Source organism: Serinus canaria, chromosome 1 (genome assembly GCF_022539315.1).
Source record: "Serinus canaria isolate serCan28SL12 chromosome 1, serCan2020, whole genome shotgun sequence".
Lineage (NCBI taxonomy): Eukaryota > Metazoa > Chordata > Aves > Passeriformes > Fringillidae > Serinus > Serinus canaria.
In genome coordinates, this window is record NC_066313.1 from 12,952,316 (window position 1) to 12,969,208 (window position 16,893).

The 16,893-nt window shown below is 34.8% G+C and overlaps 1 protein-coding gene across 3 annotated transcripts in view; it reads left to right on the top strand.

Moving 5' to 3' along the window:
* The window catches only part of NCAM2 (neural cell adhesion molecule 2), a 267,992-nt gene that overhangs the window by 163,509 nt on the left and 87,590 nt on the right, over positions 1-16,893 (top strand). For all 3 annotated transcript variants that reach the window (XM_050978893.1, XM_050978895.1, XM_050978903.1), the window contains exon 8: positions 970-1,115. In XM_050978893.1, the coding sequence (XP_050834850.1) occupies positions 970-1,115 (146 nt within the window). The remainder of the gene's footprint in view (positions 1-969; positions 1,116-16,893) is intronic.

The window sequence follows — 16,893 nt, forward strand, 5'->3', positions numbered from 1 at the left end:
TGAGGTAATATATAGGAGAAAAAAATTAATGAAGATACTTGAATGTCATGGAAGAGAGTAATATTCTATGCACAGTACTAAAACAGACTTATTGTACAGATAAATCCTCTAGGTAAAAGTATTCCCATGTAACCAGAATTTGTATTGTATGTATAAATAACCTGATAAGGTGCAGTATAGATTGAAGGATGTAGCTGATATGTAATTGAGGCTATAAAGTGGAATGATTTGAAGAAGGCAAACAATATCTGAACTTTTTAAAATGTATCTTACCATCAGTTTACTTGGTAAGTAAGGATGAACACCTTTGTAACAGAGGACTCTTCAGTTCTCCAAAGCGTTAATACCAGTGAAATGTGTTTTTTGCTGGGGGATTTTGTTAAACCCTGTAATTCATGTAGGCCAGTGAAACATTGCTAAAGATCAAAGTCAAAGAATGGTAATAATTCCTATTTTTTTTCTGAATAATGTGCATTTGAAGACAAACACTGGTTTTCCTAGAATCAAAGAATGCTTGAGATAGGAAAGCACCTCTAGAAACCATCTAATCCAGAGTCAGACAGAGTAGATATCTTGGGACAAATCTAGCTGAGTTTTGGTTATCTCCAGGGAGGGAGACTCCACAGCTCCTGGACAGCTTGTTCCTAAGGGGAAAAAAAGCACCAACGCCAGGCCAGCCAGGACCCATCCCACTCTACCCCACCAAGGAAGCAGGGTGTCTAGCTCATAGGACATACAGAAATGGTCATTGTGCAACTTAAAGTCAGAAAAGTTAACTGCTTTTATAGATAATAACACTCAAGCTTAAGTTAATACAAAAAAAAAAAAAAAAAAAAAAAAAAAAAAATATATATATATATATATATATATAAAAGCTGAGCTGTTGGACCAAAAATGGTGGTTTTAAAGATAGATTTTGATATTACATTATTTGTGCAGGATCAGTAATGCAATTTGTATTTTTAACAGTGCAGCCTCAAATAATACAACTTAAAAATGAAACCACATTTGAGAATGGGAAAGCAACCCTCATCTGTGAAGCAGAAGGAGAACCTGTTCCAGAGATTACTTGGAAAAGGGCCATTGATGGAATGACATTCTCTGAAGGTGACAAGGTAAATCTACCTCTTATATATAAATTATTTAAATATGCATTGTCTGCCTAATCTTCTTGTAAGCAGAAAATTAATTTAAAGACAGATTGATTATGGATTCCTCTGGAATTAGAAGGAATTGCTATTTTCTAAGGCAGTAAGAGAGACATGGACATTCTAAATTTTTCATTTAAAAAAAAGAAAAAAGAAAAAAGCATTCAAATACTGAAAGGCAATTCATCTTTGTAGCTTAAATTGTCAAACATAATACTTACTGATGGTTTCAATTTCATCTTGATTTTTATGGCTACATGTAGCCCTTCTTCAGAATATTTGGATTCTGTCCAGTAACTCTCAAAATACAGTGGAGCTTAAAGATATTTTAAATTTAAAAAATCTGAATACTCCATAGTTCTTTATTTCCCCCTTCCCCTTTTTTTCTTCCAATGTTTTCCTGTCACTGAAGACAAACTGAGCCTATTTTCCCATTTTGTCTCCCCATATTAATATTTTATTTCAAAAGTAAGTTGAGTAGAGCAAGATTGCTGTATGACAGCAGAGAAAGTCAGTTAGTGTGGAAAAAGGAGCTGTAATTAGGTGGAGTGGTGCAATGAAAAGGGAATGGTGCAATGAAATTCCTGACCATGCTTATAGCAAGCTGTGTTTCTGCAGAGTTATTCTTCTTTTCCCCTTTTTAATAATTATTTAAGTACTTGAGCAAGTATTTTCTTCTTCATTTCCTGACATAGACTACAGAATTTCTCTGTAGTGGTTGAAGTAAGAGATATCACCTTCCTGGGTAACTCATTAGTAATTTTTACTCTAGGTAATTATATAGTAAAATACTTTCTTCTTGCATATGCATAGCTGTTGCTTTAAAAACACACACAGGTGAAAACCCAGATAGCAACCATGCCATGAATGGAATTAGATACTAAGTCTGTTAGTTCATAGGGAATGGCTGTATGTTAAGGAATTATATACTTTCAGGTTTTGTGTTGTAAAGGAGAAGGTCTGGTCTAGTCTCTGACTTGACCTTTCCTGGAATTGAGGCAGTGCATGTGAGGCTCTGTCTACCATTTTCCTGTTCTGTGATTTCCACTTTGCAGCAATATAGCAGTATTTATATATTATTTTTTTCTAATAGCTTTGCATTAAGACAAAACAGTTTTTCTCTTCTTTAAATATTTCAAGTTAAAGGTCATCTTTCTGACTTGCAAAGACTATGCTTTGTTCAAAGGTTATAAATGTTAGCCACTCACTCATGTTTGAAATGTTCCCAAAATAACTTTCAATAAAAGATATTGAAAATGAGAGAAAATAGCAGAAAAAACTCTAAATGTTGGTGCAGTTGAAACCTGAAATTTATCCAGTGCTGGTATAAGACAGTCTTATATTCTTAATTCCAGCTGCAGGTGGTTAAACTGACGTGTTGCTGGAATATCCCCTGAAATGTGGTTCAACTCAGTAATAGTGATAACCAGCTGAAAATCTATATTCACTTCCTACTGCTGTGCTGACAGACTCTGTGTGGAAGATGAAAAGAATGAGAATAAATACAGTTATGTGCTTTCCTTTGTTCTTGCCAAAGAAAGAACTCTGTGTATTGCTCATGGGAGAGTTTTTGCTGAAGCTTGAATAAATGTTCTGAAATACTGAAGATGTCCTTGACCTATAAAATATGCTGCTATATTTGCCCCGTGGTCCTCCTGGTCTGGGTTGCCAAAAGCCTGGCTTGTGCTTTCCTACCAAATTAGGGAAATAGGGAACAAAACTGGCAGTGATTATTGAATAGTTGTTAAATATTACAGCAGTGTTTTGCACACAGAAAGAGAAGGAAAAGGTGAATTGAAGAAGTCGAGGTAGAGCAACATAGAACATAGTCTTAAATTGAAAACATTACTTATATGTGATAACTTTTAAAATAATATCCCATCATGCAACAACGTAAATGATGCATAAACATAAAAATTATTTTCTTTATTCAAGGGATTCATATTTTTTATTTATCAGGTCAATTTTTTCTTGATATCAACTGCACCTTATTCATCATTTCTGTTGAATTAAGAGTATCTTTAGGGGATGGTTTTTGCACAGAGGATGGAAAAACTGCTCAGGCAGTTTTATATTAACACAATGATCATTAAAGAATACATAAAGTGCTGTTCTTATTTTTGTAATTTTACCTTTTTTAACTTAGAGTGTATCTCCTCAATCATATGGTTCTTATTTTGCTGAAATGGAAACATACCTGATGTGGATTAGGAAGAATGCTAAATGTGAGATCATTCTGAGCCTGCCTGGATTCAAAATGTTTTCTATCCAATGATAGATCTTATTACTGGGACATACTTTCCTGAGTTTTGAATTTATTGTGTCCAAAAGAATGGAAAATATGCACCAAAGTCATAGATCAAAGAAGTAACCCAGCTGGGCTTAAGGAGGATAATATTAATGAGTATGAGCTCTGTAATTATCTCTTTGGAAAATACAGCTTTGATAAAGGATTTTCAGTACCTCAGAAGTGTGTATTTGAAAGTTGAAGCCAAGTGAGTTCAATCCAGAAGCAAAGAAGCCTTTTCCTGTGTCCTTTTATCATTTAGTTCTTAGAACAATCTAGCACACAGTGTGTGGTCTCTGTTTCATCAAGAATTTGAAATATAGGGGTCTTTCCCTTTCCTCTGTCTTCTCTTGAAAGTTAAATGAAAAGTTTTCCAGGAGGTCAGATTAGCTGACCTCAGTAATCCTTCTGTGCCTGTATAGCCCACAAACACATGGAGGGTGGGCAATGAATAAATGAATGGCAGTGCGTGCTGGAAGGTGTTTGTCTCACCATTAAAGGTGGAAAAATGGAAAAGTAGGCTTAGTCCAAGGCCACAGCTTCATCTGCTGTTCCAGTGTCAAGCTAAAGCTGTCTGCTTGGTGCCTGAACTCTGCCTGTGTCCTTCCAGTCCCCAGCTCCCCAGCCCTGCCTGTCCTCGCACGGATGTGCCAACCTGGCCGTGCCCCTTCCAGCTGGGATTTCAAATGGCACATTCCCACAGACCTCTGTGCCTCCAGCAGGCCTGGCCCTTTTCCCAGGGAAAAGAGGAGGCAGGAGCAGAGCTGCTTTTTTTAGAACGGGAGGAAAGATAGATTGATTGGATTCAATTTGGCATAATCAGTTATGAAATGGATTTTGGGCATGCACATGCATCTCTACACACTTCCCTGAAGGACAGCACATCCTGATTGCTGATACAAAATTGTCACTGATTCCTGTGTGTGCTGCAGAAGTGTGAGGACAGAGTTTAGTGCCCCACTTTCATAGCATCTAATTCTAGCAGGAGTATGAATGCTGATCAATGTTATTGGTAATTAGCATTTCAAGCCCTGTTTTGGAATACAAATCACATTAACAGATGGGGCTTGATATGAGACAGTGGCTCCACTGTATGCAGCATGTGTCCAAAGAGGCATATGCTGCACACCCTGAGGAATTTATGATCTAAACACATAAAATGAAGGAAAGGAGCCAAAACAGAGAGGTCCCAGTTGCAACTTATGTGTTGGATTTAGGGTAGGATTTTATGCTCTATTCTTTACTGTACCATGTACTCTATTTCATACAGATTCACTGAATGTCTCTTAAATACCTTATACTATTCTTCTTGTACCACCAAGGAAAACCCAGCCTGTGATCTTTAATTTTATAATGAACACTGCAGAAACAGTTTGAATTCTACTTTCTTCCATTACAATAACCTGGTTCTCCCTGTGAAATTTTCTTTGACATTGTTTCTAAATATTGCAGAGTTCAGGCTAATAATTAATTTATTTTCCAAATTGAAATTCACTTTGTATTTGCATGCAAATCATAGATATTTGTAGAATGGAGCTTGTAGAGTTTTTAATAGTTTTCATGATCAGGCAATAGACAAAGATAATATTTTTCTTTGAAAGGTCAAGTCTGTTTTTTCTCAAGCCTATTAACTTCACTTCAGCTATTTTAAATGTTAATAAAAAGAATCTGATTTTTTTTACTCCCTGTTTATGTTGGTTTTCCCTGCACAAAAAGAAGCAGTCTTACAGTGTCAGTGAAATATGTTGTCCTTCTTTTTGAAATGTGAGCCATAATAAATTCTTGCTCATCAAGGATCAGGTCTTTATTTGAAATGAATCACAGAAAACAGAGATGTACCTAGGGTATTTTAATTGATTCCAGGAATATTTTTTTTTTCCTATCTATCAAAATCCTGCTCTTTCTGAATAATTCTCCTTTGAATAGCTGGAAAATACACAATGCCAATCTCTTTGCTGTATTGGAGAAAATTGTTATAACCTGTTCCACCTACATATTGTGGTGAAACAGGTTATAACCCTGGGAAAAGCTCCTACTTACATTATCAGATGAATGTTTTTGTTGTTGCAATATTGGCACAGGCCTGAAATCCAGAATAATTTATGTAGCCAGCCACAATTGTGTTTGATGATGTTGCAATTGAAACACTCTGAAACAATTCAATCAGGCATCAAAGTTCTCTTCTCTTTTGGTTTTAAACCCCAAATGAATTGTAGTGGGCTTCACATATTAAGACTCTGAAATTAGAGAGCAAGAATAGTGTGACTGGAAGAAGGTGAATAAATGAACTTGACCAAGAGGGTCACTTACATGTAAGATAATTAATGCTGTTGAGATATATAGAGGCTTATACCCTGTGACATAAGCAAATAAATGGCCATATTTGAGCACTGAAGAGTAGAATTTCAGGAGCCCTCTGATCCATGGAAATCTGAATACTTTTTGGTGTTCCTTCATCTGTCTCTAGTTTTGGGAAGTGACAGTATTTGAGCAAGAAGATTGATTTTGCAGGATTAGGATTGTGTTCAGTTGGAAAGAAAGAGCAGCTTTCCCGTGTGACCTGAGGAAATGGGAAAACTGTGAGCCAATGGGGAAATTTTCAAGTTCTCAAGTAGCTCAAACAGTTGTCTGAGCTCCACACAATCCTTTAGGTTACAGTGTCTGCAGTGATGTGTAAATCAAGCTAAAAATTAAGCTAGTAATTATTTTGAGATATTGATTGTATTAACAACTCAGTACTAAATATTGGCCACATGACCAGAGGGACCTTCAGATTTGTTCCTCTTTTGGGATAGAAGGCAAATTATCTGTTATTCATAGTAAGCCCAAGTGCCTGTACATACCCAGAGACAGAGGGATTCGTGTTGTGTGCATGGCTGTCTGTACTGGTATTACACCAGCTCAGAATTCTCTCATTTCTGTACAATTTTCCTTTCAGTAAAACTTTATGGTCACTTTCTGCTGGGAAAGAATTAAGTAAGCAGAAACAAAGTTTTTGATTATTCAGAGGAGACAAAAGGGCAAGAAAATGTAAAATTTAATACATCTTCTGTATTAAGAGCTTAAAAAAAACTAGGGAAAGACATTGATTTGAGAACATGAATAATATAAGCAGTTCTTTAATGGGATACCTTAAATTAAGTCCATAATTGTAATCTGTTCTGTGAATGGATGAATGCTCTTTTTTACACCTAATTTTTATTTATTAAATTTTAAAACTGTTTTCTGTTTAATCCATTTCCTTCCATAAAAAGATATTTTTGGGGTACTTTCTCTAGGTTTTAGGGCTGCATGTACTGGCTGAAATAAATCTCTAAAGGCTTGGAAATGGCATTTATTTCCCATGCAATTCTAGTTTTTGCCATTTTGTTATCAGTGATGATACTAGGTCTGTTACACTAATGAAGAATGAAATTATTAGGGAACTTTTCATGGACTTACATTTTCTACAGTACCAACACAGCTTGGATTGGAATATTCACTTGTTTCTTCTACAATACAAACAGTTGTTTCATGAGTTTCAGCCTAAGTATCACTTGTGTTATTTGCTAGTGGTTTAAGAAGTTCCAAATAGCTGTAGCTTGTCTGGTGAAATAGAGAATGTCCACCTGATGAGTCTCAGGTAATACATCCATGCTTTAGAGACTGGAGTCAGCTGGAGCCATTATTCCCTGATCTACTGCAGGACTTTCTCAAGACCCTTAAGAAGTGTTGCATTTTCTACATCCTGCTTACATTGAGAGAGAGCCTAATCAGTGGCAAAATCACAAGTGCAACGTTGGCAAAATGTGTTTCATGTTATTAAAATGTCTGCAGGTCTCCTGACCTGAAAGGCTCTTTGAGTACCTGTATAATTTAGGAGAATTTAAGTCTTCAGAACTTTTGGCAAAGCCAGGATGAAAGCAAAGGCTTGCTGTCAATTTCTCAATCCCTTGTTTGTTTCTTTTATCTAAGCTCTGTGTAATAATTAGTTCTTGATAATTTATTAATGTCCTTAGTATGCTTATTAAAAATTATATATTTTCCTGGCACATTCTCATTGTGTAATCTCTCCATGTGTATCTACTCATAAAGTGTTTTTCCTATTATTAATTCCTAGATTTCAAAGACAGTGAAATTGTGACACTTGAACAGGACAATGATGATTTATCAGTGAATGTCTTGCTAGTTAGGAGGCTATGAAACTTCATCTTAACCATAATGCAAAAGTATAATTTCTGTACATTGGGAAAAGTAAAGACTGTTTGCACCACCCCTTACTGACAGCTTATAAAATTCAGCAAACCATATTTCTTAGGACTGCATAAGTGGGAAATAGTTCTGAGTTTTGCTTCATGGTCAAAAGAACTCCCATCTATGCATGGTCTCAAACTGTGTTATTAAAATTTCTAAGTGTTGCATAAATATTGGTATTAGCAATAAAATGATTTTTTTTTTGCCTTTCTATAAATTCCTGCTTGTGCAAATGAAGTTGTAACATTTGTGGCAAAATTCAATTAATTAGTAGCATGTAGAAATCTTTACTGCAAGATGAACATCTAACATGCTCTAATATGTCCTATAAGTAGCCTATACATAACAATAAATTCCTCAGGGTTACATAATTTGGTTAAAGGGCTGCTTCTGACACTTTTTTACTCAATCCTCCTGCTCCTTTTCTTCCTCACACAGAAAATGATTACTTTCCTCCAGGTCCCAGTCTTCTCTCCCAATTACCTGCATACCAGAGAATTCTAAAACTGTGACTAATATTTCAGCTGTCATTAATTTATCCACATATTCTCTTCAGTTAATGTGTTATTAGAGATCTGTTTCTTCCATGATGTACTAATACATAACTTCTGATAATTTAATAATATATTCCATGTCTGAATGTGTACAGCTGAGTAGGGAATCCTGCAAGCTGACTGAAAAGAAGAAAGAGACTGGCTTAGAGGTTTTTATTTTCTCAATGAGACTTTCCCCAGGACAACAACATATGGGTTGCAATCTCTGCTTCCCAACTTATTTCAAACTCTTGTAGAACATTTTTCTGTAATAGAAAATATCTAATTTAACTGATATATCCAGCATAAGCTTTTATTTATATCCATATTTATGAATATAAGCATGCAAATAGAGAAATTGAGAACTGTATTCAGGACATCAAATAAATAAAATTATTTGAAAACATATGCCCTTTCAGGTATGTCCAGGTTACCTCACGTTCTCCATTTGCTTGCTACTGCAGTAATTTCCTTTTGTTTCTTCAGCTGAAAAAAATCCTCCAGAATTATCAGTTTTTGTGAGCAAAGACTTTGTGATCTGTGAGGTTAGGAATATCCTGCTGACAATTCCCTTCACCTTGTGACTCAAGCTGTGCCTCTTTCTGGCCTTCCATGACTTTCCTTCTCCTAAGGGAGCCTTGTTGCTTCCATGTGCCCCTGCAGGTCTCTGTCACTGCCCAGTTTCCAGGCAGACTTCTTATCTCCTGTCCAGCCAAAATCATTTTAGTAAAATATACATTATGGTGAACTGGGAGTGATCTCAAGCTGCTACTGAACAACCCAGAAACTCAAATCATGATTTTGTTTTAATTTAGTTTTTTTTTTTTTTCTTTTCTTTCTTTTTCTGCATACCCTCACTAAATCAGTTATCCCTGCCACTAGAGCTAGACTGTATTAAAATTTGAATAAAAATTCCGTGAAAATGAAATACACATGAATTAAGCTCTGCTTGAAATTCTTGTAGCAGTAGTGGTAATTTTAAAGGTTGTCATATATTACAGCAATGTTTTATGGGCAGGAGAGGTATACAACCTGTATATAGCTAAAAATTTGTTATCAGTCCAAGTTTAAACAAAATAAACCAAGAAATTTTTCTTTGTTCAGTTAAAATGACTTGAACATTTTAATTCAAATTATCTAAGTAATACAGGAGGGAAAATAACACTATAGAAAAAAATTTTGTACAAAATTTTCCTGCTTTTCCTTTCCCTGTTTTAATCTCCCAGATACTGGCTGACAGTGCTTGTTTTTCTTTAAAGAGAAAAAGAAAAAGTAGAAAAGGGTTGACAATTCATCACCCTGCCTTGGGTCAGCTTCAAGGTTTTTTTGTCCATTTTGTAATGCAGTAAGCTGACATGATTTGTCTTCATGTGTGCTCAGCCACAGATTTTTTTTGTTTTCTTTCCTTTTTATGTTTTCCCCATGTTTTCACTTGCTGCTCACTAAAATTACAGAACAACCACCTTCAGTCCCAAGTTACAGTAATATTTGATTGTCTAAGCTAAGACAGAATTGTATAGTAAAATCATTATTTTTAGTGGCTGTTTTCTGTGAGGTCTGTATTGAATAAGAACATTGTACTTAAAGGTCTTCTTCCCTGAGAATTTAGCTGGCCTGAATCCATTTGAGTCACCTATTTTAATGGCATCATAGCAGTGTTGGAGTAGATTGAGATCAGCAAAATTCTTAGGAGTAAAGCCATTGAATACTGCATTTATGAGTGAAACAGGATTTCTAATTACAAAGTAAAAATGCAATTATTGGAGTTGTAGTATTTCTGTTATATTTATAAAGACTCATTTGTGGTTACTGTTGCCATTTATCATGGGCAACACTAATGCTTGTTCTACTGTACAAGTTTATTTGATATAATGCTAATATTTTTGCCATTAAAAATCATCAACCATTTCTTTCTTCTGATCTGCATCATTAAGATTTGTGATTTACATCTAGGATTTGCATCTTTAGCAGAAGTAATCTTGAATGGATGCTCATATTCTTCTCTCTTAAATATTTTTCTTACATATTCATTGTTGAGTAAAAACCAACGAAGGGAAGAAGTTCAGTTTTCCATTTCATGTCTTAGTAAGTGTTTGGTGTCAGGATTTCATGTGTCATCTCTTTGCATAATGACTAAACTTTGAAAGAAATGCCAGCATGAATCAATGAAATATCAGTTCATAATTTCAAAAAGTTGTACGAAGCATTCAAGAACACATTTTTTCCTGAGACTGTACATGCAGCTAACAACCTGCATAGAACCTGCTGCCATTTACAATCTGAAATCTATAAAAGTAACTGGTGTGTCTGCAGCTGAACAGAAAATCAAAACAACAGTGTTTTTTCTTCAACATTAGGTGTTCTTGTGACTTCCCTGGTGCTACACTATAGATCTACAACCAATAGCTGCTTCAATAATTTCTTCTTTGTGGAAAAGCATATTCCTAGAAATTCAGGAATTTGCAGCATGCTGACATGTATAATTAACAAGCTGAAGTTTTAAAATATCACAAGGTCTCCTATAAAAATCACTGAAGTCCAAGACACTGCTGTAGCATTATTCTGATTCACTGGACAATAAGGCATATGCACATAGCAATACTCTGGAATTTTCTGCTGTCTCCAACAGGTGCATGGATAGAATACATTTACCTGAAGAGAATGGGGAGTATTGTGAATATACCATCCATAACCCAGAAGGGAGCTTCCATCAGCTTCTACACGATGATGGCTGTTGAGACTAACAGCCCTTTCTCTCATCATCAAAGGTAGATTTTCAGACTAGGAATTGCTGGTCACGTACATTTAACAGACTTCTGGAGTTTTATCATCATTTAGTATCAGCATGTCAGGTTGCAGAAGCTCTTTTCTTTCATGCTGCTTCAAGAAACATTTTCATTGGCAATTAAGATCTGCTTAAATCTCACATATAAGAAGCATCAGCCTGAAGTATATGATCTCAAGTTACCTCTTGTGTGGATGCGAAAACAACCTGAAATCAGCAAAATTCCTAAAAATTGTTAGCTGTGAAATTCCAAAGATTATTCTGTTAATCAGTGGTTTTTTTTCTCCTTGAAAATTCAGTAGTGTGTACTGGAGACATAACCAAGACAAAACAATGAGATGGAAAATTTTAACAGTTTGATCCAAAGAAGGAAGAACTATGATTTTTCCAGTCCTCTCCCCTGCAGTATGAGGATCTTCAACCATGTACATCTGAAACAGATCCTTTGCTGGAAATTTAAAACACCTGCAGATTTTACTCAAATTACATGTTCTTACAGTGACTGGTTTTTAGTAGATTGCTCCATGTTTTGCAAAAGAAAAGCACAGTCTCACTTCTAAGCCACTATCTCTTCATCTTTTCCATGGTTAATATATGCAGCGCACCTCCAAAATAATGGTAAGGTACGAAAGGTGTCAGAAGATATATTTGGTAAATCTGACAGGCAAAACTGACCTGTAGCATTTTAACTATGGACAGTGATGGCACTTAGCTCGGGAATAAGCTTTAAAAGTTTAAATAAATTTTAAAAAAGGTATTTCAACTTGTCTAGAATTTAAATGAAGGGATTGTTTTGCTTGCAGTCTTGCACTTGGACTTCAGGGGTTGAAGGAGTACTTTGGCAGCCAAGTGGTAAACTCAAGGAGGGAAGTCAGCTGCCCTCACCATTCAAACATATTACTAAAACCCAGCTACAAATGAGTCACCAGTTTCTGCAAGTGTTCCTCCCTTCCATTCTTGTTTTCAGCCAACTCAAAATGCAAGTTTTTGGCAGCCCTACAACTTCACCTCATTTGGTTCTACTTTTTCTCAGTGGGAGTTGGAGCAATGGCTGATAAATCAAACTCATCCACTAACCACACCATCCACCTCTGGCCAAGTGCAACTTTCTACAGTTTGGAAACAAACAATTTCTGAGCACCGGGATCAGCCAACTCTCTTCTCCTAAAAAATTAAACTGATATTTCTAAAATGGCAGTGGAATTTTGCAGATGGAAAACTCCATGGCCCCTGAATAATTTACTCTGTTTCAGAAGCTATCCTTGTCTCCATGTGGATGTTGTTGTCTCATCGCAACACCATCCACTCTGCAAGTGGAATCCTTGAAATTTGGAGTTATCATTGTTCTCGTCCTGCCTTGGGAGCTCTGGTACTTGTCTTTGAAGCTGAGCATAGACCAGTCAGGTCAGCATCAGCTGGTCAGGCCTTTGGGAGTATTCACATGTGGAACTACAAATTATGCAAGACATTCAGGAAGCATAATCATGAAAAAATAAGTCAAGAAATAACATAACATGTAAAGTAGGCATAAATTGTATCAGAACCAAACTATATATGTACTTTTACAGAACCTGCAGCACTAATCTCAACTTGTGCAACACCTCTCATTTTTTAATTAGCATAGAAGTCTTTTGTGTTTAACTATATATTATAAGGAAAAAAATTGCAAGTGCAGGAAATTTTCACTTTTTTTTTTTTTTTTTCCCCAGAAGATAATTTTTATGTGGTGGCATTTTGGATAGTTTTACTTGCAGACTTGTACAGAAGAGTTTCCTTTAACGATGTCAGAGAACTAGATTGCTATCAGTATTCAAAATAAAAGTGCTTTCTTGCTTCCTAATTTATGGAATGTGCTTTTCATTGGGATAAAATCCCAAAGTGATTTTACCTAAGTAAAACATTGTTCAAAGGCTCTGCTGAAGATTTTTTGTTAGTATCATAGTTTTATGCTGGTGATAAAGATATGGAAGAAGAAAAAACCCCACCACCAAAGCCTCCAAAACCCCACTTTTATTTATGACTTTTATGAAATTCTACAATGAGCATTAACCATGAAAAGTATTTATTTCTTAGACTTTATTATGAATTCTAAAATGCTGTGAAAATGTAACTTCTGAAGACTTCATCATTTTTCCAGTGACTAAGAGTGGAAGGGTCTGTTAACATAATTTTTGTTCCCAAAGAATATGTAAATCTGTATGGGATTGTCTTAACTTCAAGTTTTTGAGACCTCAGTATTTTTTTATTCTCCATGGTGGGAGGAGATACTGAGTAATTCAGTGAATGAGCACAAATCATGAGGGATGGGCCACAGAGACTATTCTGACTGTCTAGGGGTTTGTTCTGTCTCTTTTATGCTCTTTATCATTATTAAGCAATAAAAAGAAAATAAAAGTTCTACATCTCTCATGCTATAACATTTGGAAAAAAAGAAGAGAATGTCACAATTTAGTGGGTATCCATTATTATTTCAGGCAGGCTTCAGAGTTATTAACCTTGTTAATTTATAGAGATTATATCTGTATTTTGGCTTTGGCCCATTGGCAACTCCAAAGCTTCCTTCCTGGTAGGGATTTCTGCTAAGGATTACTGGGCAGGTGTAGGGTTCCCATACCTGTGTCTCTTTCTCTTCATGTTTTGGTGTTATGGTGCCAGTCATAGTGCTAATGTGTGCTCTCCATAATTAGTGCAGAAGAGAAATTAACCTCAGAAAGATGATAGCAATGGTTAGAAAGCTCTGCTTTGTCAGTTTATCCTGGTTTTAATGATGTCCTTTACAATAACAGAAAAATAGAAATAGTGTATCTTCAGTTTTTTCAGATAACACTGCATATTTGATTTTTGTCCCAGTTTCTTACATTGCTTCTTTTCATATCCAACTGCACTCTTATCTGCTTTTTTTGTGTCATCACGTCCTTGAATCATTTACCCAGATCTCTCTTGTCTCATTTATAGCAGAAAGAAACAAAATACAGACACGCCAGTGTTTTTGAAGTCCTTGTGAAACTTCACCATCCTAACTAGCATTTTGATTTGCATGTGGTGATCTCCCTCATATTCTGGGAATCCTCTCACAGATGGAGACACCTGCATCAAAACATTTCCTTTCATTCATTTATTTGTTTAATTAGTTATTTCTTAGGTTGTAATGGAATTTCTTCGGTCTGTTTTTACAGTCTTGTTTTCTTTCATGTGTTTCTTTCTTCAGGAATGCCAGCCTATCAGTATATTTTTAATCAGGTATTGCAATATCTTTGTAAAAGAAATAAATGATGGATTTGTACACCAATCCATCTGCACAATAGGAAACAGGACTTTGTAAACTGTTTATTAAAAAGCCACAGTATACCATCCATTATAAGCAATGAAGCAGAACACATTTTAGAATTTTTGCTTGATTTAGTATGCAATTTTAACACAAGAACCTAAAAAAAGTAGAAATTGTCTTTAGTAAATGCATATTTTTAATATAATTCAAGTGAAATTTTCTTGCCTACCATTGTTTTATTTGTTTTATGGGCTTTGAACCTAGTAAATCCCTCTTACAGTGTTTCTTACCATATATTTGATTATCAGAATAAATGATATATGAAAATCTCCTATTATTCAGAGTATTTATTAGCTATTATTCAGAGTATTTATTAGTATTTATAGTTTGGGTCTTGTCCTACCTATAAATCTAAGATATATTACATCATCCACATTTGAATAAGAGAATGTGAGAACATAGGAAAGTTATACTGAGTAGAGTCAAAATTTCTTCCATCAGTATTAGAAAATAATTAAATAAACTAAAAGGAGATTAAGAAATTACTGTGAAACCTATTTAATTTAAGGATTGTCGTGCTTATTTTCTTTTTTTTTTTTTTTATTACATCTGTTAGTACTCATATATGTGCTTAGGGATATATGGAGTTACTTATAGTTAAATATGCATTAGTGAACTAAAGTATTTGGGATTAGTTTTGAACTAATGAATCACTAATAAAGTATTTACTATTTTATCTATGATTCATTGTCACAGGTTGTTTCACCATTTTAAATGTAAGTTCTTAAGGAAATATTTTTCTTTAAGGAAAAATCAGAAATCAGATTTCTGAAGTATATGTATGTTTTAGGTAGGAGTAATGTGGTTTGACCATGGTATTACATGCTAAATATTCAAATAAAGAAGAAAATACTCATAACTTGTATTAACTATGTCATAGAATGTACTTGCTCTACATACATATAAACAATAGATATAATGCTTTATAAATGAGCATTTACATTTATGTACAGTATTTATATATATGTACATACATATAAAAGCTTATTTATATAGCATTGCATCAGAAATTACAAAACAATTTTTTTAAAAGAAACTTCATTTTAATTAGCCAAGGAATTCCTTCCAAAAGCCATGATGTTCACTACTGTAACATGCTTACTAGAAAAATCATAACTTTTATTTTCTTTTTTTGAGTATATTATGGAAAATGAATTTTCAGTATTAAAATTGATAGCTAAGTGGTCTAAGTTGCTAATTTCTAGCAAATTAAACACAATTCAAAGAGGTTTATTTTGGCTCCTGGGTTAGAATTCAACTTTAATTTATATACCTATGATGAGTCATTTTCACAGGAATCAGAATTCACTCTGCTTGGATTCTTACATAGGATTGGGATCCTTTTCTTTCTGTAGAAATCATGATAAACAGCATGCTTCATTTGACTGCTTTACATCAAATATTTTAAGGTATAAATTGTGACATATTTCCTTTATGAAGTCAAAGAACAGTTGTAATGAGTTTAAAGCTCAACCACTTAAACATCAGCTGCCACTTGGTGAGTATTGAGTGAAATATGCAGAAAACTTGGGTGTGTGTATTATAGAATTGAAGATAAAAATCTGCTTCAAGTGTAACATCATGCACTGAAATAATTACTGGGTTTTCATCCCTTTTCCACCATACAATAATGAAGGTAGGTTAACATCAGTATTTTTAATCATGTTTGGAGATTTTTTCCCTTAAACAAAATAGTGAGAGATGACAAAGCACAACACATTTCCCAAAGGCTGCCCAGAGAAGCTGTGGCTGTCCCATCCCTGGAAATGTTTAAGATCTGGCTGGATGGGGCTCTGGGCAAACTGATCCAGTGGAAGGTGAAGTGGAAGGGGGATGGAATGAGATGAGCTCTAAGGTCCTTTCCAGCACAAAGTATTGTATGATGCTTTAAGCAAAGAGCAGAAGAAAATAACTTCTTTTTCCTCAGGCATAATTTTTCATAAAGTTTGAAGCATCAAGAAGAGGACTTTTTTTTTTTTTTGTTTAGTTTTGCCTAATATTTGCATACCCATTAAATTTAAAAAAATTGTGGGGAGGGAGGGGGAGGGGCAAGGGGAGTCCTTATGGCTGAGTGTTTTCTATAAAGTTTGTGCTCTAGAAACTTGAAAGGCAGCACTCATTTTTTCATGCCTTTTCCATGTAGTGAAAAGGAATTGAAATCCAGAAATTCTAGTTGCATTTTTAGTTCAAGTTTTTTTAACAGTTTTGAGATTCTGGGTTTTTCTTATTTTCTGAGGCATTACTTCTGTTCAGTTTCACAGCTGCAGTGGTAAGGACCAGAGATAATGCTGTGTGTAATCTAAGATATAGTGTTGTATCTATGCATTTTTCTTAACAGCATCATAACACAGTGAGTGAGATCACAAAGAAGTTTTGAGTATGTATTTCACTATTGCTGTTATAATTTGATACATTTTGTGGTTTCCCTTGACAATGTTCCTTTAAGCATGTACTTGTTTCTTTTATTATACTGTCTAGAAAGAAAACATGTTTTTTAATTTTTTTTAATTTATTTGGACAATTTAGAAGTTGCTTAGCTGTCAGTAATAACTTCACCCTAGGTGAAGAGATGCTTTCAG